We start from the raw sequence: 22,709 nt of genomic DNA, 5'->3' as shown, positions 1-22,709 counted from the left end.
CAATTGCATTTGCGATTGGAGGGCGCCTTCGGCGCCCTCCAATCGCAAAGGGCGCCTTTGGCGCCCAAGGGGGGGGCCATGGCCCAGTGGCCCCCCCCCTGCCTACGCCCCTGGTCGCTGACCTCGCTGACCTGACTTTGACCTTGATTAGCCGACAACTTCTCCATTTAGGCATCAAGGACATGCCGATGCGACGATGCGTTCTATCGGTTCATTCGAGGCTTGCGCCTTGCGCCTCTGCTTGCTAGTTTGTTCAATGCCATTATCGATCTCTTGTTTGTTCCGTGACCTGACCTGTCCCGTTCATTTTCCCACAGATTACAGAAGATCGGCAACGGGGATGCCTCAGTAGGGTTGTGATTTTTTCGCAGACTCCACGAACGGTGCGCCGTTCATTGTCGGTGACCAACCAAAGGATTTGAACTTCCACCCGCTGGCCGCTGGACCGACCAGTGACGAGTGATCGGAATCAGACTCTGAGACAAAGCCATCAGGAGCCCGGGCCCCGGAGCCGAAGTCAGATTAGAATCGGGAACAATGCTACCACGGCCCTGAACCAAAACCCTGGATATTGGCTCAGCTGAGGCCTCGGAGATCAGACTCCCAGGACGGTTGTCAGGGCTTTCAGCCATGGTGACTAATGAAGATCACGTAACTATGAAATAGACAATGCAGCAGTTCTATTGATATAGACGAGCTCATAGGAGAGCTACGACGCAGTTGAGATCGTTTGACCCGGGCTGCTTACATCTAACATAGCTCGGGAAAGCTGAATCCTGCTTGCGGATCATACCAGGGCGGATTCCTGAGGTGACCGCGGCGCGGTCACCTGAAACTGCTGGAACACCTGACCCCTGACGATGCGAGACTCGGATACCACACCTGACGGTGACGATATCTGCCCGGCTCGGCACTCGGCGGGATGCCGCTGGTATCGTGTTGGCTGATGGCTCAGACCTCAGCGCATCTCAACAGCTGACTGGTGAGGCACAACTCTCACGGCCACCTCGAAATCACCGGGAATGTCTTGCACCTGCCCTGCTACTCTAGGCATTGGCATGCGTGCAATACTTACGTTACATAATGGTAAGGGGCACCGGGCTGTGCATTGTGCGTAGTCTCTAACTCTGTTGTTCCCTGACTGAGGTCTCTCTCTCTCTCTCTCTCTCTCTCTCTCTCTCTCTCTCTCTCTCTCTCTCTCTCTCTCTCTCTCTCTCTCTCTCTCTCTCTCTCTCCTCTCGCTCTCTCCTCTCTCTTCTCTCTCCTTTCTCTCTCCCCCTCCCACTCTATCTCTGTCTTCTCTCTCTCTCTCTCTCTCTCTCTCTCTCTCTCTCTCTCTCTCTCTCTCTCTCTCTCTCTCTCTCTCTCTCATTCCTTCCCTCCCTCCCTCCCTCCCTCCCTCCCTCCCTCCCTCTCTCTCTCTCTCTTTCTTCTCTCTTCTCTCTTTATCCTCTCTCTCTCTCTCTCTCTCTCTCTCTCTCTCTCTCTCTCTCTCTCTCTCTCTCTCTCTCTCTCTCTCTCTCTCTCTCTCTCTCTCTCTCTCTCTCATCCTCTGTTTGTCTCATTCCGTCACTCCTCACCTTTTACCTTCGTGTGTTCATCTCTCCTGCTCCTTCTCTATTTCTCTCTATTTCTTGTTCTCTTTCGACAACATAAGCAAGTTGAGCCTACCATAACATATGGTTCTCGATCCGGAACAATGCATGTTAGGGTGAGACAGCCTCTGACCTCCTCCCTTTTCCACAGAGCGTCGCCCGGCACCGGCAGACGGACAGGGGCACAAAAACCGCACCTCTGCAATCACAATGGCCACGCACCGAAGCCTCGGCGGCGCCTGTCGGGCTGTCCGGGTACCACTGTCAGAGACCGTACCTGCCACTCCCCGCGGCCCCAGCGGACGGCCGTGGTGAGCCGACAGTCGGCTGCGGCACGAGCGACGGTGGACGGCGTCCGACGCGGTGCTGGGGGGTGAAGGTCTCGACGGTCGCCCGTGTGCTGATCTTTGGAGCGACGAGGACCACATCTCAATAGGTGAGTACTGGTGCGGTGATCAGGTGTGCGCCAGTCGCACCTTAGTAGCATTGCTGAGTCTGCTGGCCGCGTCAGAGGAGAAAGCCAGCCTCTGTTCCTTATTGTGCTGAGGGGGAGGGGGCCGGGGGAGGCGAATCGTGTGGCGTCGAGCTATCGATGACGTCACCCGGTCGGTCCGCCCGCGCCCGTGTGCACACTGAGTCAGGAATGGCGTCGCTAACGCTGACACAATGTACTGACACGGTGCTCTGACACACTGCTCTGACACACGGCTGACTCAGCTCACTGGAACTTCCACCACAGCGGGCCTTCACGGTTCCGGGGGGAGCGGGGGGGGGGGGCGACCAATGTCATGCAAGGCTGTCCGACAAAGAATGTGGGTCAGCTGGGGCAGCGGGTAGGGACAGGGGGACCATAGGCATAGGGGGTACGCGGGTCCCAAGTTCCATTGAGTAACGGTGAACTCTCCTGGCTCGTCCATTTCGTCGAATCGAAATAGGCATTGTATTTTGTTTTCCCGTGCATTTACGGATGGGATAAATGGTAATAAAGGTCACGATGAGTGCGGAATGCGATTTGGGGACTCGTCTCAACACAAAAAGCACGTTAGGTGAAAGTGCTGTTGAAAAACAGCTTTCACTGGCCACTGCTATACCTTGCTGCTATACCTTGCCCCGGAGCCTTGTGCTTTTGGGCCTACCGAAGCCAATTTCTCCAGTGGCATTGCTCTTTTTTCCTGAAGGTACCGAAAACTCGCATGACGCCCGCCGCAACTGGCGCTTTCAGCGATATGCGGCTTTAGTCTGTCTAAATTCATGAAAATAAATAATTAAGTGGGAAAAAAGATATGCGGCTTTGAAGCCTTTATAACCATGCTGAATGTAGGTAGGGTGAACACTGCACAGACCACTGGTCAGCAAGACCGCTCAGGCGTGAAGCCTATCGTCGGTGGTCGCGACCAACACAGTTTGACAACCAAAATTGAACCGTGCTATCACGGACTTTGGACAAGGCAGACGGTTATCTTTGTAATGGGGCTGGGACGGATTACGGGCCGGCGTATGGCCACTGACCACTGATCCCGGTCATTCGAGTCCCCGTTGACTGTCTGGTGCCTACGTATGACTAGGGCTGGAACGAAGGGCGAAAAGACGAGTGTCAAATAGGTAGGTCCGTCCGACTGTCAGCGGTGTCGAGTCGATTTCGACGGGGCTGTCCGGGTAGACCCTAATAGCTGCCACCGACACCATCGACTTCAACAATAAAAATATCAAGAGCGAATCCGAGATGGAGTCTTTGTCCCAGACTCAAGCAACATATGATGGTCTCACTAATACCGTCTAAACGGTATTTGTGCTACGGCTTACAGGTATACGGCTTGTCACTGCAAGGCGCAAGCCGTTATTGACCCCTGGTGTCCGAGCTAGCCTTTGAAGTTAAAAGTCAGCATATGTAGCGCAAAATTCAGCCTTGCGCACCCTTCCGCCCAACTCTCGTTCCCCGAGCAGAGTTTCCTCGCTCAGACTGAGCTATCGACCGCTGCGCAGTGCTGTGACCGGCGCCTGGGTAGGACTGGGAGCGCTGACACCGCCTGGCCCCTATCTGTCTGTCCGTTCTCAGCTGCCACCATGAGCGGCGACCTGTACCGCAAACTGGACGGCGCGCTCAGCCAGCTGCACATCACCAATTCGACGCCGCAGGGCTACAGCAGCGCCGAGACCAAGCAGCGCAAGGTGGCACCTGTCGTGCCGCCCAAACCGAAAAAGCCGTCTCAACAGCAGGTGAGAAATGTGATCTTCAGCCTCTGTCCCGTGCCGGATTGGCGTCATAAACAGACAGGCTGTGAGGTGTCCAATGTCGTCTCGGTTTTCCGCCGTCATCTGGCTATAGAATGACGTATGCGAATTGCGACTTGCTGTCTGTCTGCATCCAAGGGGGTTTCCAATTACTTGCGAAACATGAGCTTACTGTTATCACTCGCGTGAAAAGTATTTACGGCTTCCACCGAACAGGTCAGATGCTTATTTGCTTACTGTCTCAGTGAACCGACAACGATCGGTCTTGGTAATGACGGTTCCCGTTATTTGTTTTCCTAACACTGACACACTCGTGTTGCGGTCGGCGCGTGTCGACAGACGGCCGGAGGGGACGCCGACCTGCCGCCGGGTGCGGTCGGCGCGCCGCGACTGCCCAGCCAGCCGCTGCCGCCGCCGCCCGAGTTTTCGGCGCAGCAGGCGGCGGCCGGCGGCCAGGAGCTGCCGCCGCCGCCGCCCCCATACGTGCCCTCTCAGTACGCGTACGGCCAGCACGGCACCAACGGCTCGGCCGGTATGTCGCCGTCGGCAGTGTCCGAGACCGTGAGACGAGACGGCTGAGCGGCTGAGGTTCGACCTGCGGCCGGAGGAGGGTGAATGGCACTGGCGTGATTTTTATAGCTGTTTTTCTCCCTGTTTATAAAAAGGTTAATCAGAAGCCTGTTTGTCACACGTGTTTGGTTCCAGGTCAATGGTTCCGTCTCCAGGGACTAAAGTGGGTCAAGTTCGACGAGTTTTTCTATGTGACTTTTTCGCAACACCCAGTGGCTGTAGCTGTCGATGAACCCACAAAATGTATTTTTGTTTTCGGCGCTTGTGGCAGCCGTTCCTCCAGTTGCGGCAGCTCAGTTTCCCCGCTGTGACAGCTCAGTACCCCCGCTCTGACGACTGCCCCGCCGTCGGACAGGCTACCCGGCGCCGCCGCCCGAGGACGACCTGCCGCCGCCGCCGCCGCCCGAGCTGTACGTGGACTCGTCCGAGTACAGCGGCGAGCTGCCGGCGCCGCCCTCCCCCGTCAGCTCGAGCTACTCGGAGCTGCGGCGCGCCAACCGGGGCGCGCCGCCGCCCACCGTGCCCAGCGCCGTCAACCAGTTCAACGCCTACGCGCCGCTCTCGCAGACGGTACGTCCGACAGATACTGGCCGGAGTTAGAGCACTTCCTTGGAATTTCGTGTTTCGAAAGCTTACTCGAACGGGAGTACAACTTTGAAACTTATTGTTTAATGTTTATAAGGATTACTCTAATTATTTAATGAGATGATTTTCATTGCGTGAAATTAAAATTTTTCATGCGTGATGTGCATCTTGGCGTGAGCACTAAGCACGTTCTTGCAGGCCTTGCTACTTTTCACCTCATACCTGATAAACGTTTTGCATGGAAATTACTAATGTACTGTCGTTAGAAATGTGAAGTGCCCAGTTTGCAGGGGACATCTGGTGTTCGCTGACAAGCCCGTGTCTCTCCCCCCTCCCGCAGAGCTCCACGTACGAGTCCATCTACGAGCCGATGCGACCGCGGCCGGGGGGCGGCGGTGGGGGCGGTCAGCGGCCGGCGCGCGGCCAGTACCCGCTGAGCGGACCGTTCGTGGCGCCGGGCGCGCAGGGCCTGGCGCCGGCACCCAGCGCTCAGCCCATCACCAACCCGGACCGCACCGGCCGAGAGGCCGAGGTGGACTCGCTGACCAGCCTGCTGGTGCACGGCCTAGACAACCCTCAGCCAGACTTCTTCGGTGAGACGCGCAGCTCTTGTAGCCGGTATATAGCTAAAATCAACTTGATTGACTCGAAAGATAGCTATCGAGCCAGCTTTTGTCTTTTGGAAGCAGCCAATGTGTTCTGTTGATCTATTTATCTATATCAATACTCATACTCATTCAGTTTTCTGTATATCCAACAACTGACAGTATATCAGTATCACGAGATGGACGTCACCGCACATGGCTTTTCAAAGGGCTGTTTTCCCAAAAGGCAAAACCTTTCGAAGTTTCCTTCTCTCGTCGTCTGACGCTGTTTTGCTATTTGGCAGGCATGTGCTCCAAGTGTGGAGACAAAGTGGTCGGCGAGGGCACGGGCTGTACGGCTATGGATAAGGTGTTCCACGTGGACTGCTTCACGTGCCACGGCTGCCACTCACTGCTGCAGGGACGGCCCTTCTTCGCCGTCGAGAACAAACCGCACTGCCAGGAGTGCTACATGGTAGGTCAATACGGGATATTTTATCATTGTACCGATATATATCTAAACTCTAAAGACAGTATGTGGCTCAGACTGCCTCAGATTGTCCATGGAAAGCACAATGGAAATAGAGGCGGTAGGTACCTACAGGGGCATTCCACGTCAAATCAAACACCGAAATCCGTCATCCCCTTCGATTTTTCTGAAAATTTGTAGGCAGACTGGGCATGGTTCAAAACTGAGTTACGTATAATATTTTCAAAATTTGATAACGTATCGCTGAGATATAGGTCATCGAATATAGCGAAAAATGCCACACATCAATTTTTTAAATGGCTATAACTCTGGTTCCTTTTCTGGTATCAAAATGATATTAACAGGGTCTTATAGGCAATTGATAAGGCTTTGATTTTTAATTATAAAATTAAATTGAAGTGACCTTGAAATGCATTTGACCTTGAATTAAAACAGAAAAATTTAAATAGCAAAAAACACGTCACCTTCGATTTGGGTAATTTTTACATATTATGTCCGTCACAATGTTCCTAACCATCTGTGAAAAAATTGGAGTGGGCCATTCATAACTTTCGCGGCAAACGCCGTTTTCATGCATCAACATCACGCAACCGCGCGTGACCTTGAAAGACAGAGTCAAGACATGCTTGCTTGTGTACACTTTCTGAAATGAATGATTGCTGATTAGCGATATCCCAAACTCTGCGAGAATGGAAATGCATAGTCATCGTAGTCAAGCATTCACGTTCCATAGTAAAAGTGTCTCAGGCAAACGGTATTTTGCGGTGAATTTTGAGCCGTGTGGAAATGCATCATGAAGTAAATTCAACGAAAACATTATCACGCTACGATATTTTCACGTCTTTTGATCTCCACTATACGAAAGAACATACATTTTTTAGTATGTATGGGGAATTTCTAGTTAATCCAATAATAAATATGGCAGTTAGAGGCCTGCTAAGAGTAACATGTCGCCGGCTGAGGCGGGCTCGGCCGATGCGGGAAACGCAGCAATCACAATTTTGTGTTTACACGTTCATATTTCAATTGTTTACCAACCGATTTTCAAAATTTTTTCGCCATAAGATTGCCTGTACATTTCTTAGTCTTCTCACAAAATTTGACGCGAATCGAAGGTAATCAGCGGTAGGGAGCGCGATGTAAAGACGGAACCGTTCCGTTCCGTCCCGGCACAGTCTACAATTCAGGCGGCGTGTAGCGGTCGGCGCCGGCTGCCGAGCCGCCGCGTTGCTGCGGCGACAGGATGTTCACTTTACACCGCTATTACTAGAACAGTTGTGAACCGATTTTCTTATTGCTTGCACGATGAGATGCCCAATTCAATTCTTGACAGGTAGCCATAATTAATTTCGCATTAATCTTATGAGATATTGGCGAAAAACAGGAGGGGTGGGCGAAATTTGTTCTTCCCCCTCCACTGCGCGTGCTAACATACGTTTGCATATGTGCAATTTTCTTCAAAACTTATGAATGGCCCACTCTAATTTTTTCACAGGTTGTTAAGAATATAGTAGGCAATAAAATATATGAAAATGAGCCAAATCGAAGGTGACGTGTTTTTTGCTGTTTCAATATTTGTGCTTAAGAACAGAGTTAAGCAAATTTCAAGGTCATATATTTAAGTTAGTGCAGTTCTAAACAAATGCTTAAGAAATTACCTAAACAGTAAGGTTTATTTCATTCAAATCAAACAAGTACAACCAAAGTTATGGTCGTTCAAAAATATAAAGATGCAACATTTTGTAAAAATTTGATGCCCTATATTTAGAAGACCTGTGGTCAGAATGTGCAAAAAACATCAATGTAATGTCCGGAGCCACACAGGAACTCGCTCACAAATTTATAATGAAATCGCTGATGGTAAGGTGCAAAACAGCCGATTTTTGTTCGATTTGACGTGGAATGCCCCTACAGCCCTCTGCAAACTGCGTGGTAGGTATTCTTTTTTTGACAAAACCGAGAATAACGCGGATATTATGCTATCTTCATTCGGAAATCGTAACAGCAAGACGCACGAGACTCTGCACCTTAGATTGGCAACAAAACCCAAAAGTTTATATTTGCCCCAAAAGCAAACTTTTGCATTTTGTTGCCACGCAAGGTATATACTTCGTTTAGTGATAGACCCAATCGAAGGAGTGGAGCATGGCGCATCTATGTGCAATGAGTTCCGACCGACTGACAACATAGTTTTTGAGTTATTACCGGTTTTGTCGAAAAAAGAATATCTACCACGCAGTCTGCTGAGGGCTGTGCATGTCATAGAACCTGTGAAATTCTAGAACCACTCATTTGCGAATCCGGGAAGTTCGTTGTAAACGCTGCGAAAACAACTCCTAACAAAGTTTGTCCAAGGTCCAAAAACTTCGAGTTATGCGTTGCCTTTCAATTATTCAAAGCAATCATTTTAACCCTCGCCCATGTAGGGGGGGGGGTGCACCCCCCCCCCCCTGAGATTTTTCTTAGCTACACGCCGAACCGTTTCAGATAGCCTGCTCAAATTTTCAGTACCCTTTGGGGCATCCTTTGCGCAACTTTTGGCAAAAATGTTTTGTCAAGGTCATGTCAGGTCACGGAGTTATGACGTCATAAAGGGAACAACCTTCGGCCAGATTTACGCTAAATTGGAGATTGCTTCACATTGGTATAAATGCCGACTGACCTGACACACTGAAGGATTGTTTTAGAATCATAACTGGCTGATTTGACATTGGCACAATGTCCGTTGACCTTTTCAAGGTTACTAAAGGTCAAGGTCAGGTCAGTGACCTCGGTTGACCTGTAATGACTTCTTGCACTTGTATGCCTTTTCGGGGTATTTTGATGCCCTGAATTCGAATTTGCTATCCATTTCAGGCATCGTCGGTTGTTTCTTGTAGTTCATTTTGGGTCAGGGTCAGGTCAGTGACGTCACACGCCTGACGTGACCCAATGCACAAATGACCTTGCAGACTTCCGATGCTCCCAACGCATCATTTTTAGAGTTATGACTTCGAAATACACACCAAACGATAGAGAATTGATCAAGGATCACGATAGTGAAGGTTTCAAGTAGATATCTTTTACCGTTTTGCCGCAATCGGCGCGGAAATCTGAAAAAGTTAGATTTTTCCGAAAATTTGACCTTTGACCGGTCATAAGTAGGTCAAATGTTGACCTAGGACCAAAAAATATACCACCAATCGCGAGATCTCGTTGAGAGCAATCCGTTGGTCTTTTCCGCTAAGCTCTACGACGCTTCGTTTTCAAACGCCAGGGGGGGGGGTCGCACCAACCCCCCCCCCCCCCCCCTGCATGGGCGAAGGTGGCAAAACACCGTTTACGGGCGAGGGTTAAAGGTAGACTGCCACCTTTTTTCCACAAAACGGTTTTCACTAGAGCTGAGCCACCTATGTCCCAGACTGAAGTCGGTTTTCCGAAATTCGAACCCGTTTGCGAGAAATCGGAGACCAAAGTTCAGTTTGATGCCATTTTTTAAGTCCAAGAAAACCGACATCTCTACTGTTTATCGATAACTTTGAAACATGAATTTTCTTATCTTTTGGTAAATATATGTCAAAACTTTGATTGTTTCGAGATCAGAGAAGAATTTTGGAGTGTCAAAATAAAAGTTAAACTTATATATTCAGTAGTTCATTTTTTCCCAAAAAGTGTGGGAAATGGGGTTTAACATGGGCCAGACCCATTCCAAATGAGCCATGATTTTTAAATGTTTTACGAACTTAAATGCAAAATAAATTAAACATGGCCAATTTCTTATGAAATCATATATTAGTAAATCATAAAATACCTTACTTTTTCAAATAAAATGTAATAATCTTATGACCTTGAAGTCTAGTGATGTGTAAACATTGTCGCTAGACATTAACCGATTGATAATTGTATGATAATCGACAATTTTTTTCGCGATTCACGTGATGATACTTTGTCAGGTGAATTCTAGAATTTTGTTTTGTCCAGGGAATAAATCATAGGCCGATCTGAGAAAACTTTTTGAAGGTGGCAGTCTTCCTTTAACATTTTCCCATGCAGTTCGCTTTCCTTCCAGCGAGGATGCCAGATGCCCCCTCAGATTCGCTACTGGTCTGGAGCCGATGTAAACATAAAGCAATTACATTCCATACCAAGGATAGAGCGCTTCGGCACGATACTTTCCATCAATCTCCCTCACACCGTACCATTATCGACAAGATCCCCGTGACACGCTGCCCCTGTCAACAGGACACCCTGGAGCGCTGCAGCGTGTGCACCAAGCCGATTCTGGAGCGGATCCTGCGCGCCACCGGAAAGCCCTACCACCCAGAGTGTTTCACGTGCGTCGTGTGCGGGAAGTCGCTGGATGGTGTGTGCTTCACCGTCGACGCCGCCAACCAGATTCACTGCATCGAGGATTTCCACAGGTACGCTAATGACGTACTTTCTGTCTCAACTACCTCTTTCTCACTTCTTTCGCGCAGTTTCCTTGTTTGTTGGGCGTGAATTCCGCCGGTAGTTATTGTTTCGTGGGATTGGGTATGGGCATAATTATTGATGTGCTATGAGCTCTAATTTAGCCTTTCACCGTGTTCGATCTATCTGACGATCTCACGACTCAGTGTACCCCTGTGTTTAGCTACCCACCAATCCATTGATTTGTCAGACGATAAACATGTGGATGGATGCAGAACAAAAGCTAGCACGTAATGCCAATCACCACACTATCTTTCAACCCCTCTGTTATTCGAAAAGCAAATAATGACTGGTATTATGAGCTTAGTTATCATGTCAATGTTTGCCTTGGTTCCCAAGCTGTGGACGCTGCTTCATGCTACCGAGCCTCATGTCCTGACCAACGATGGATGATAAAGCTTGTATCGAAAGCGATACTGAGAAACATCGAAAACCATTAGAAATCAAATGTAACATTTATGTATGTAACGTGGTTGTGAATGTGAACATACTTATACTACATAATACAACATACTGATAGTCCACGTTACGTTACATGCAGCCGTGCAATGTTTTATGGGTGGTGTCAGCAGACGACATATTTTGTGTCGCCAGGAAATTCGCGCCCAAATGCAGCGTGTGCCACGAGCCCATTATGCCGGAGCCCGGTCAGGAGGAGGCCGTCAGGGTGGTCGCTCTCGATCGCAGCTTCCACGTCTCCTGCTACAAGTGTGAGGTAAGAACCAGACCGAGAATCGCTGGCCGTAAGAGCCATTCTCGGGTGAGAACCGTCGCCGTAGGGGCTAGCGTAAGGTGAGAGCCGTCGGCTTCTCGGGCTTGTGTGAGAGGTAGACTGCCGGCCACATGAATTATCGCAGAGCACTACCGACAAGTATTAATGTAACGTTATTTGTGTGCGTCCACAACATTGTGTAAGCATCACCAGAAGTGTGACGTTTGGGTTCGTTACCCTTGCTCTTGCTCTTGCGTGCGTTGCATGTGCGTGAGCGGTTTGACATCTGGGCGTTTGTCGGCAGGACTGCGGACTCGTGCTCTCATCTGAGGCTGAGGGCCGGGGCTGCTACCCGCTCGATGGTCACGTCCTGTGCAAGAACTGCAACGCCAAGCGCGTGCGCGCCCTCACATCGCGGATGACGACCAATTTGTAAGGAGCCGTGTGAAACCGAGAGGCGGCCGGCGGACGTTGACTGTCCCGTGCCATATTGTGCCGTTCGAAGTGCTGTGCTTACCGTGAAAGGGCTTATTTGTAATCTGACCACGTGACACCGGCTGCACCCTGATGGCACCGAGGAACGGTGCCAGAAACCGAGCCGGACGGTGTCCTTCTGACCTTAGCTCGCGCCTTTTTCGTGACCAATGGGTTGGATATATCGTAATGCTTTTTATTTACGATGTAAGTGTGTTATGCTTGTGCTGTCAAAGCATTATTTTGAGATTATTTACAATTTTCTATTCCACTAGCATTTCATCGTCTTTTGAATTAGTGGCGCTGTAGGTATAGCTTTCACATGTGATTGATGAATGATTAGTAATTAGTCATTATCGCATAAAATAATGCGAATGCAAGTATCTTCACTTGACCATTCCTGAATGATATGAGGGTGTATGTGAAATCGTCGGATCGCTATTCAATAAATGATTCTGTGCTTGATAGCAATGCCTTTCAAAATGACTTATCCCTTAATTAAGCATTTACCGTATTGTTTTCTCAATTACGCATTCTTACTCATTATTCTGAGCCGGTGTCTGCTGGAAGAAAGGTCATTCATTCACGGTTAGTCGTAGCCGCTAACTGAATGATACGAATCGTGCCCGTCCGGCTATGTGTAATGTGTACAGCCCTCTGCAAACTGCGTGGTAGGTATTCTTTCTTCGACAAAACCGAGAATAACGCGGATACTATGCTATCGGTCGCTCGGCAATCATAACAGCAAGATGCGCGAGATTCTGCACCTTAGATTGGCATTACCATCGCATTCATTTTCCATCCAGTTTGGCAACAAAACCCAAAAGTTTATATTTGCCCCCAAAACAAACTTTTGCATTTTGTTGCCACACAAGGCACATACTTTGTTTAGTGATATACCCAATCGAAGCAGTAGAGCATGGCGCCTCTATTTTCAGTGAGTTCCGACCGACTGACAACATAGTCTTTGAGTTATTACTGGTTTTGTCGAAAAAAAATATACCTACCACGCAGTCTGCTGAGGACTGTACATACACTTCAGACTTAAAATTTTGTTGGTGACCCATAATTCCTCCCTTGAGACGGTGGAGGACGGGGCCTGGGTGAGAAGCCATCTTTACCACAGGCTCTGACTTCCACCCCTCAGCTCATCTACATAATCCGGGTCAGCTGTAAAATATCGATTACACATACACACTCAAGTATATTGACATACCGTGCACCTCATAGTTCATCTATTGATGTAGTCCGGACCGGGTTTGACCGAGTCCAGGGTTTGCCGTCCAGCTCTCATTTGTCGATGGCCACGTCCTCGGCGGCCGGCTTGGAGCGGTGCGCCGGGAACTGTTCCCAGGGCGACTCGAGGTCGAACTTGCGGAACTCCTGGGCCAGCTCGACGGGCTCCACCACCACGCGCTTCGCCTCGTCGTCATAGCGCACCTGCCGACGGGGACCACACACACAGGACTGGGGTTAGACGAACAAGGGAGGAACAGGCGCCAAAATGAAACGCCCGAGCCTTTTAAACGATCATATGGCCTGATATTAAAGGTAGTGTGCCAGCTTTCTTGGACCGTATGGAGTTAATGGCCCAGATAAGGAGAACCGGATTTTTAGAACTTATCCATACCTTCAAAACTCATGGAAACGTCTTAAATTCTTCAAATTTTGAGTACCCCAGTGCGAAATTCGCCCCGACGGGTTGTCGGTCGTACCCCAACCACATTTCACACCACTATGAACAATAAATGCACACACTGAAATCGCTATTACCGATATGCTCATCCAATCAAGTTTCGATAAACCCGTTCATCATCATCTCCTGCGGTTTCGAACACGCCTGTTAGATGGCTTCTGATGCTCGTCGAGGTCGGAATTTCCAAATACGCGTGGTGCGTCGGGCCGCGCGCTCTGACTTCGGCCAAGAAAAATGCGTCAGCTGATCATTGTCATTTCTGCCACTTGCGTGTGGTGAAATGGGGTCATAACTTATAAGACGGCTTTTTCATATCAATTATTTTACATAAAATCATATTTCAAACCATAAATAATGTTCGACAGCCAAATAAAAGAAACAATACCAATACGGGCTTACAGTTTAAGGCTCGACATTGTGTTGTCTACGATTAGACAGCTGATAACTCATTCCCGTACGTCGTATGGTCGTAACACTATAATGACCTTTGCTTATTGTCACAAGTGCGCCGCATTCGCGATTGTTGCCCGACGCCTGTTTGCAGGTGAGCCCACTACAGTTGTTATACATATCTAAAAACCGAAAAACTTTTAGGCGAAAAAGGCACTATTCCAGGCCCATTTTTGATTTTTTTTTGCGATATTAGGTAAAAACAGAAGCTTCTTATCCTAGGAAAAATAAAATGGGAAATCTTTCAAAGGTGGCACACTACCTTTAAGTGACATGGTAAACGCAACACGATAAATGACAAGTGGCAACGAGACGGGCATCCTTTACGGCTTTGAGTGTTGATTCACAAGATAGTAAGGCCGGCCGTTACCTCGACGTATCCGGAGAGGGGGAAGTCCTTCCTGAACGGGTGTCCCTCGAATCCGTAGTCGGTGAGGATTCTCCGCAGGTCGGGATGGTTGGAGAAAAACACTCCGTACATATCCCAGATCTCACGCTCATACCTGCCGGCACAGCGATGATTCTATATTACTGAAATGCACTAGGATAGAGATAATCAGACAAGTCTTACGAATGACCATGGATCAGTCAGTATGATTTTTTCTTCTTTAGGCGATAAGAGAACGTTTTCAGCGATAATGACAACAAAGTTAAAGAAGACACAAAGTACAGACTATGCCGGAAATAATGGATGCCTCGCATAATGCTCCCCCACAATGCCTGTATCAGCAAAATAAATGGACATACGCACCAATTAGCGCCCTTGAAGACTTCGACACAGGAGTCGACCGGTGTCAGCTCGTCGGTGTACGTTTTCACGCGAATCCGCGAGTTGTAACGCAGCGACAGAAGGTTGTAGATCAGCTGAAATGCGGAGGGTTGTACATCAAAACCGCATAAAATATTCCCACACTCTGCCTTTCCGTTTTAGTGTTATCGCGTTGCCAAGCCGTTATTTTTCGTTTTCGTTTCCGACGAAAATGGTGCTTTGATGAAAACAGACACAAATTACAGCTTAAGAATTTTGGCATACCAGTAAGTTGAAAAATAGAACACAGTGTTTCCGTTTCGGCATATCGGAGGCCTGTGACCACAACAGATTCGTATATGTTAGAACATTGGACCATTTGCCCACCTCGAATCGGTAGTGACGGGACGGCACGTCTATGGCCGTGATATCCGAGACGACAGCGAACTGGGCGTTATGGTGGTCCTTGAGGAACTGCAGCACCGGCACCACGCCCTCCGGCGCTATCAGGATCTGAAACGGGTGGGCGTAGTGAGGGGTGTGTGACTAGACCACACAGCAGGCAGCGGCAAAACAGCTGCTCGTTAGCTCACATCCCGTAACGAGGAGGATGCTCAGATGCTGATATTCTTCGCCTCGTATATGGGTAGATGGGGAAGAGGGCTTTCAACAGCTTGTTAATAACCAAAGTAAAAATACAGTTCCTTTTTGAGTCAAATCAAATTTCAGTTCAGGACTTTCAATTTTTGGGCATTGAACATTGTTTTTTTTTTTTTTTGGACAGCATCGTGCGTGAACTAAGACAGACCTTCATAGTTCATAACAAAGAGCTGGTTAGAAGAAGGTGTAAAAGTACATCATTACCGTGCTTTGATATGCAAGCAAGCAAGCGTCGTACTTAAAGGAATGGTGCAGTTTCTTATGGTTATATTGGGACATATAAAAAATAGCACATGAAAAACAATTACATGACGAACTCACCTCGAGCTCATTCCCTGATGAAATCTGAACCTTCTGAACGTATTTAGGCATACAATCAGCCACATATTTGCCGAAGTCCGACAGAGACTTTTTCTGAGACGGATCAACCTTCAGACTTGTCGCTGAAAAACAGCATACACGCATTTGACGACAAATGGCGAAAATTGAAACAACATAGCGGTTGTCGGGCTATTCAACGATTCTGTGCTAGGGGGAAGCGACAGGTTCCATTCCTGTGTTGCATGTAAAGGGCAGCTTTCTAAATTACATTTTCCTTACTCCTTTTATGAACACATGCTCCTCTAAAGACCGTCCTTTGTTCGCCTTTCTGTTGACATTAACTCTGAAGATGTAAACTTGATGGCCCTAACAATCTGTAAAACTAAGCCTGAGGCCCCAACACAAGGAGTGACTTACGGCTGACGGCCTGTGAAGCTGTGGTTTTCGATCGGATGTGTCGCAGCTGGGCCAAGGGCTTGGTCTGCCCGACACTGGCACCTGAAAATAACGCGATGTTATGCACATGCACGGGGCAACATATTCAAAGCGATACTAGAGAACTGCGGCCCTCCAAAAATAAGATACCAAAGCAAAAAAGTCACCTAAACCGAAATGCGGTAACCAACTAGATTAGCAAACGCATATGTACTCGGCAGCACGACATCCGCGAGGCTTCTGTGAGAACGCAAATAAAACGTGCTATCCTTAGCAATAGCACACATTTTCCATCCCACAGGCTGTATTGTGACATTGGCACATCGTAGCACCGAGCCTTGTATTGAACGGTTGGCCGGCCGTCGGCGGTCGGCGCCGAGTGCGGAGCAGACTCAACCTCACTTCAAAGCATAGGTACTGGATTTGGATCACATTGAGGATGGTTTTGTGGCCCAGTGTTGGTCAAGCCTCTCTTTGAAAGAGTTTGTTGATGGAGCCAGGACAACATCATCTGGCTCTGCAGCATCCCAGAAAGACCTGGACCCTGACCTGTAAACCTGAGCTAAAATTTTTTATCATTTGGGGATGAAATGACCAATGTGTAACCTATGTTGTTTATGTATGTACCAGCTTCTCTGTAACCTGGGTGTGCAATTTGAATCACTCCTGGCTTCAAAGATAGGAACACATTTTATGCTTAAAGAGGTCACCAAAAGACATCACTAAAGATAAATGATTAACACAGATATCCAACATATAGGAGCACCATTTCTTTCAGTATTTACTGCCTGCATGCTGAAATCACTGCCACAAGAATACTTCTTTTGCTTTAGCTGATGTTATCATTCCTAATGCAGAGGTGGATAAGCTACTGTTTGACTTGCAAATCATAGTGAGCATTAGCCTGCAGGCTTCACTTCCTGATGCCATGTGCATTCTCAGTGCCAAGCCATCACAAGCCTCCTAATTGCGGATTCCTTACCCATCTCTTGCGTTAGAGTCCATTTATTACGGAGCGAGCGAAGCGAGCGTAGTCTTTCCTTAGATTAACGGAAATTTCTGAGTATGAGCGGCCGGCCGGCCGGCCGTGGTCACGCTTTTGCGAGGCTTATATCTCAGCAACCACTTTACCGATTTACACGCGGTAATTTTTGTAGGGTAGCTTCATTCCTTCTACCAAGTATTGGACTATTGCCGATGCATGTGGGTGACCCCTTATGCACGTGCCACGTGCAAAACGAAGAGGTGTCACTTTTGTAATTGTTGCAATATCTCGGTAACTACTTGGCCGATTGCGCTGAAAGTTGGCATGTAGGTAGGCACCCACTAGGCAATGCATATCCATGTGCCAGAGTTGGGGTGCTGCTGCACGTGCGCACGTGCAGGGGTCGATTCCAAATCTCGAGAACGGCTGGACCGATGGCGCTCAAATTTGGCACATGGTTAGGGACCGGTTAGTAGGGTGCCGTGCAAAAGTCAGTTGGGACCCATTTTGCACGTGCGCACGTGCAGGGTGCCGATTCCAGATCTCGAGAACGGCTTGGCCGATTGTGCTCAAATTTGGCACATCGCTAGAGACCGGTTAGTAGGGTGCCGTGCACAAGTCAGCTGGAGGTACCCCCTCGAAATTTCGCATGTGCAAGGCTCACCCTCTCGCTCGCTCCGTTAGTCGCCCATAAGGCGTTATACTGGCATCTATTCTTTTAAGCAATAATCAGGAAATAAGGAAGTGAAATAGAATACAGTAGAATCCTGTTAATAAATCCACTTTGGTGACACAATTTTTTTTTCATTTATTAAGCGGTGGCTTTATTAACCCGTCAGTTAAGTAGGTATGCTTCTATGGAGAAATCCATGAACAGCTCAAGTCAGTAGGTGGAACTATGGTCATGAGTACCCAAATGTAGGAACGTTCCCATTTTTGGGAACGGAGTTCCCAAATATGGGAACGGGCGTTCCCATTTATGGGAACGGAAGGTAATTTTTCGGCCGTTCGCCCACTAAGACTCATTAGTGCATCACGTTTCAAAAAAGTGCACGCTAATTCAAGTATCTACTAAGTCTCTATAAAATTATCTTTAATCTGACCGTTGCACAAGGAAATTGACCGTCGAATGATATTTTTAATGATTTTTTGAAGTGACGGAATGGTGAAAACATGGGTTATTCTACATTTAACATGCAATTTTAAGGAAAATGAAGCGTTTTTTACATTTTGAGGTCAAGTATAATAATTTTCGCCTGGTTATGAAGTTTCATATTAGGGACACCAGATGCTGACATATGCAAGCGAACACGCGGACAGTCCGGGGGTAATATTGTTGACTTTTGGTGTCGGGGCGCACGACCTCGTGGAACGTCAGTGATTTTACCGAACTACTGTTGTAAACTCAGTTTTAGTGGTTTGAAATTATTCAGCTGTATTTTATCAGCCCGGAAAGACATATTTTATTTGGATGCTAGCTGTTTAGCGTTGTTTTATAAGGAGCGTCATGAGCGTGGTTTTTGTCTTCCATGTTTCTAAGCATGATCGTTTTGGGGGAATTTCTCTTATATAGGTCGCTCTGTGTGGCTTGTTTATAATTTTTATGCTGATTTCGATCGTTCCTCGTGCCCATCCTACCAGGCTTTTTGCCACTTACACTCATCAAGAAAGGAAAAAACTAGATTTTCATTGGGACTAGGTGTTTTGAGGGTGTAACATACTCAGCGTTCCCATTTTTGGATACTTCCTTGTGCTCGTCAACTATCGGTGATAAACAAACAGGTGCTTGACATGTCTCCACCCTCGGCGCGGACGGTGGATATAGGTATGGAAGACCTTGTTGAACATCGCTGAGCGTTGTGAATTACGTAATCCTGCAGAGGGGGGCATGCCCGCTGCGAGATCGACGGGAATAAAAGCAAGGGCGGATCTAGGGGTTCGTTTTGGGGGGGGTCACCAGTCGGCCGACATGCCAGGTCTGATGAATGAATTCTGACGACCGGGGGGGGGGGGGGGGTAGGGAGCGAGTATGTCGAGATCAAATGACATTTGATCTTCGTCGTTTCTAAGATGAAGTTTTATCGTAAGTCACTCGGCTCAGTAGTTTTAGTTAGTGAAACCCACCTATACAGGAGCGTCGCCACGGATTTTTTACTGGGGGGGGGGGGTCAGATCGACCGACTTAAAAACCCAGAAGTAGATATAGTTACCTCACTTTTAGCCTAATGCATTAGTAGCATACAGTCACGATCTCTCTTATTGACCTGTGTATGAATCGGCGGCGCGAAGCGCCGCAAAATTTTTTTACAAAAAAAGTTGTCAAAACACAGCTCTAAAACACAAATATTACAACCCTTTTAGCATGCTAGTACAAGCCGGAGTTACTTCACAGTACACATATGAATTCCGATTCAATTTAAGACACGGTCGGTGTTATGTTACGATCTCTCTTATTGGTTGGTGTATGAATCGGCGGCGCGAAGCGCCGAGAAAATTTGCAAAAGAATGTGTCAAAACACAGCTCCAAAACACAAATTTTACCACCCTTTTAGCATAACAGTACAAGCCGGAGTTCCTTCACAGTACACATATGAATTCTGATTCAATTTGACACGGTTGGTTTATGTAATTAGTCACGATTTCGTATTGACCTGTACGTATGTACATGAATCGGCGGCGCGAAGCGCCGCGAAAAATTTGCAAAAACATTTGCCAAAACACAGATGGGGCCTCCTCTCTACAGAGGACCACCGATCTCTACTGCGGGCCTCCTCTTTTCACAGGGCCTCTTAACTAGGGGAGAGTGGGGCTATGCGTTACACTTTTTGGTTTTCTCTACTTAGCGGCCAACCTATTCAATGGACTTGTGCCAAATTTGGTCACATGCTAGCTGAGTCAATTTGGAAAGCACATGCAAACTTTCACTTCTTTATGACAATTTACTTTTACGTGAAAGGCAGAAAACCAAAGCAAGATTTTTGGGGTAAGTTGAAAAATTGTGGGGCAAGTTGATACACAGTGTGGGGTTACATGTTACACTTCTTTTCCGTAGTTTCTTCATCATTATAACGATCATTGACCGTCCTATCGGAGCCGATCGTAAACCTTCATTATGGGTAACACTAAACATGCTTTCCTTCTTATTGGAAGGCAGGGGCAATAAAGCATAAAGCATTACTGAACTCCACAGGCGTGAAAAGGTTCATCAAATATGGTTAAATTTCTTATTTGCCTTTACTGCGACACCCGAGGGCACAATGCCTTGCCATACTGACAGGACTTTGATTTTCTGTACGAAATTTATGCCCAGGTAAAATGGTGCACGCTACAAATATCTTTGTGCAGTCATCTTTAAACATGCCCCGGCCCTGCGTCGGCCGACTTTCACACGATTAAATTCACATGTTTGTTTTCCCGAAGAGGCTAGTGCTTTTCACTTGATAATCTTACAAAAGAAATGATCACTTAATTTTGTGAACATGCATTCAACAATCTTACACGAATAACTTTGACAAAGATCGATCCAAAGTGTTGACTAGCAAAAAATACTTTTGCTGTCACAACTTACCCCGGTGCGCCTACAGGGCGACTTGGCGTTCCACCAGGTCTGAGCCTGCGTGACATGTAAAACGTTCGCAACCTTTCTGCTATTGTAAATATTGGTGCGATATCAATAGCATTTTTAAAGATATTTGCTTTGTAACAACTTACCCCTGTAACAAATAGCCCCACTCTCCCCTACAGAATGCCTCCTTTACAGAGGGCCTCCTCTCTTCAAAGAGCCAGAGGACCTCATCTCTGCAAAGGACCTCATCTCTGCAAAGGGCCTCCTCTCTGCAGAGGGCCCCTTCTCTACAGAGGGCCTCCTTTCTTCAGAGGGCCTCCTCTCTACAGCGGGTCTCCTCTCTTCAGAGGGCCTTCTGCATTCAGGCGGTCTCCTTTCCACAGAGGGCCTCCTCCCTACACAGGGCCTCCTCTCTACATAGAGCCTTCTCTCTACAGATGGTCTCCTTTCTACAGAGGGCCTCCTCTCTAAAGGGGCCTCCTCTCTACAGGGGGTCTCCTCTCTACTGAGGGCCTCCTTTCTACAGAGGGCCTCCTACCTACTGAGGAGTCAGAGGGGCCCTAGCGGTCAGACACAGACACTAGCGGTTATTCACAGGAGGCCCCAGGAAGTAAGAAGGGCCCTAGCTGTCAGGCTGGTCAGAGCTGGCCCTGAATGCCCTGACGTGATTTTTGGGATTCCCGTGAATTTCTTTCGCCTCCGACGTGATTTTGACCTGCCAGGGCCCAGGGGCACTAAAAATAAAACAAACAAAATAAAAAAATGGAAATAGGACATCACCAAAATTAAGTGGCCGAAATCCGTTGAGTTTTTAAATTTGCGTATAGGTAGGGGCACCACGAATTAAATTCATGACCATCCCCTTGGAGTTTTCCTGGATCATCCCCTGGTGCTCGCACGGTTGAGACAAAAACGAGTAAGATTCTGGCCTTCAATACGCCTTTTCACGCAACACGATCCAGAAAAACAAAGGTGTTTGACTCAGAAGTGTTTGGCAGGTGATTTTGAGCATGCAAGACGGCGTCTATACCGCATTTAAGTCTTCGGCTTTTGGGGGGGGTCAAATGACCCTCTCAGACCTTTTGGGGGGGGTCATGACCCCGTGGACCCCCCCCAGGATCCGCCACTGAATAAAAGCGCAGAAGACCGGGCGAAACATGCGACGGTCTTGCCGGAAAGGTCATCTGATGATTGTTGCGTTAACAATAATTTGCGGCGTTGGACGTGATGCTTGTTAATGAAAAGAGCCCCTGAAAGGCGTCGGTGAAATCGTTCCCAATTTTGGGTACGCCGTTCCCATAATAAGGAACGCTTGCAGCGCCAGTGTACGAGAGCGTTCCCAAATTTGGGATCGCGGCCCGGATGATGGACTGCTTTAGAAATAGGGGAACGATTTGAAACTACGATGGGCCTTACAATATCAAACTCTTTCCCAACAATATTGAGACAAATATCAGGCGGTTCACGATCGTTTTATATTTTTTGGACGTCATTTAACGGTTCTTTTTCTTGTTTTAAATAATGCCTACATGGCGTTCCCATATTTGGGTTTATCGTTCCCAAACATGGGAACGAAAATGCGTTCCCGAAAATGGGTACGCTTGACCATAGTTCCGCCTACTGAAGTGGCTTCAATAAGTGGCTAAATTTATCATCCAAGGATTTATTGAACGGATTCTACTGTATTAGGGGAACCACATATTTAAACAGATTAAGCTGCGACTTAATAAATGTAATCCCCTTTATTAAAATGATAAAAACAGAATATTCATATACATACCTCGCCTCACAACATTGCCGGTGATAGCAGCAGATGCTGATCTGATAATGCGAAAGGAGAACATTTTTAAAACTTAACTACCTTCAGGAATACAATCCAACTAGCAACCACATCAAATCCGATCGAATTTATCTAACAAAACCAATCTAATTGCTCCCTTCCTCCCTCAGTCTTGCCCTCAGTGGCCTTTGAGTGAAGAAGAAAATAATATGACGTCACGTGTAGACAAATACAGCGCACACTTTTCTTTGACCGTGCTTTGACCATAATTTTTGGCAACCAACTTTGTAAGATGAAAGTGCATTTTTTAGAATTTTTCAGTAGATTTGAAAGATTCATTCCTATTTATCAAGAATCAAGCACGTTCATTGTTTCAGC

At 47.6% G+C, this 22,709-nt stretch overlaps 2 protein-coding genes across 2 annotated transcripts; one reads left to right on the top strand and one right to left on the bottom strand.

Moving 5' to 3' along the window:
* The first annotated feature begins 434 nt into the window (after positions 1-434).
* On the top strand, positions 435-12,158 carry LOC122377996 (lipoma-preferred partner homolog). The gene is made up of 10 exons (XM_043358692.1): positions 435-982; positions 1,747-2,031; positions 3,652-3,812; positions 4,167-4,359; positions 4,753-4,967; positions 5,323-5,575; positions 5,872-6,041; positions 10,278-10,456; positions 11,100-11,220; positions 11,522-12,158. Exons 3-10 carry the CDS (start codon positions 3,660-3,662, stop codon positions 11,651-11,653), a joined length of 1,416 nt encoding a protein of 471 aa, XP_043214627.1. The 5' UTR covers positions 435-982; positions 1,747-2,031; positions 3,652-3,659; the 3' UTR covers positions 11,654-12,158.
* Positions 12,159-12,875: 717 nt separating this feature from the next.
* Positions 12,876-22,526, bottom strand: LOC122377995 (NADH dehydrogenase [ubiquinone] iron-sulfur protein 3, mitochondrial-like). The gene is made up of 7 exons (XM_043358690.1): positions 22,332-22,526; positions 15,984-16,064; positions 15,567-15,688; positions 14,973-15,098; positions 14,589-14,701; positions 14,208-14,340; positions 12,876-13,131 (listed from the first exon to the last, which is right to left on the bottom strand). Exons 1-7 carry the CDS (start codon positions 22,393-22,395, stop codon positions 12,982-12,984), a joined length of 789 nt encoding a protein of 262 aa, XP_043214625.1. The 5' UTR covers positions 22,396-22,526; the 3' UTR covers positions 12,876-12,981.
* Positions 22,527-22,709: the final 183 nt, after the last annotated feature.

Source organism: Amphibalanus amphitrite, unplaced genomic scaffold (genome assembly GCF_019059575.1).
Source record: "Amphibalanus amphitrite isolate SeventyFive unplaced genomic scaffold, NRLGWU_Aamphi_draft 000053F_arrow, whole genome shotgun sequence".
Lineage (NCBI taxonomy): Eukaryota > Metazoa > Arthropoda > Thecostraca > Balanomorpha > Balanidae > Amphibalanus > Amphibalanus amphitrite.
This window is presented reverse-complemented; position numbering and strand designations above follow the sequence as displayed.

What these genes read in the sequence shown, in the direction of transcription:
- LOC122377996 (XM_043358692.1), top strand. Translation starts at nt 3,660, where the DNA reads ATGAGCGGCGACCTGTACCGCAAACTGGACGGCGCGCTCAGCCAGCTG. An exon ending in ACTGCCAGGAGTGCTACATG is followed by an intron (nt 6,042 to 10,277) that starts GTAGGTCAATAC and finishes CCCTGTCAACAG; the next exon opens with GACACCCTGGAGCGCTGCAG. An exon ending in TCTCCTGCTACAAGTGTGAG is followed by an intron (nt 11,221 to 11,521) that starts GTAAGAACCAGA and finishes GTTTGTCGGCAG; the next exon opens with GACTGCGGACTCGTGCTCTC.
- LOC122377995 (XM_043358690.1), bottom strand. Translation starts at nt 22,395, where the DNA reads ATGTTCTCCTTTCGCATTATCAGATCAGCATCTGCTGCTATCACCGGC. An exon ending in AGCTTCACAGGCCGTCAGCC is followed by an intron (nt 15,689 to 15,983) that starts GTAAGTCACTCC and finishes GCTGTTTTTCAG; the next exon opens with CGACAAGTCTGAAGGTTGAT. An exon ending in GTCTTCAAGGGCGCTAATTG is followed by an intron (nt 14,341 to 14,588) that starts GTGCGTATGTCC and finishes CTGTGCCGGCAG; the next exon opens with GTATGAGCGTGAGATCTGGG.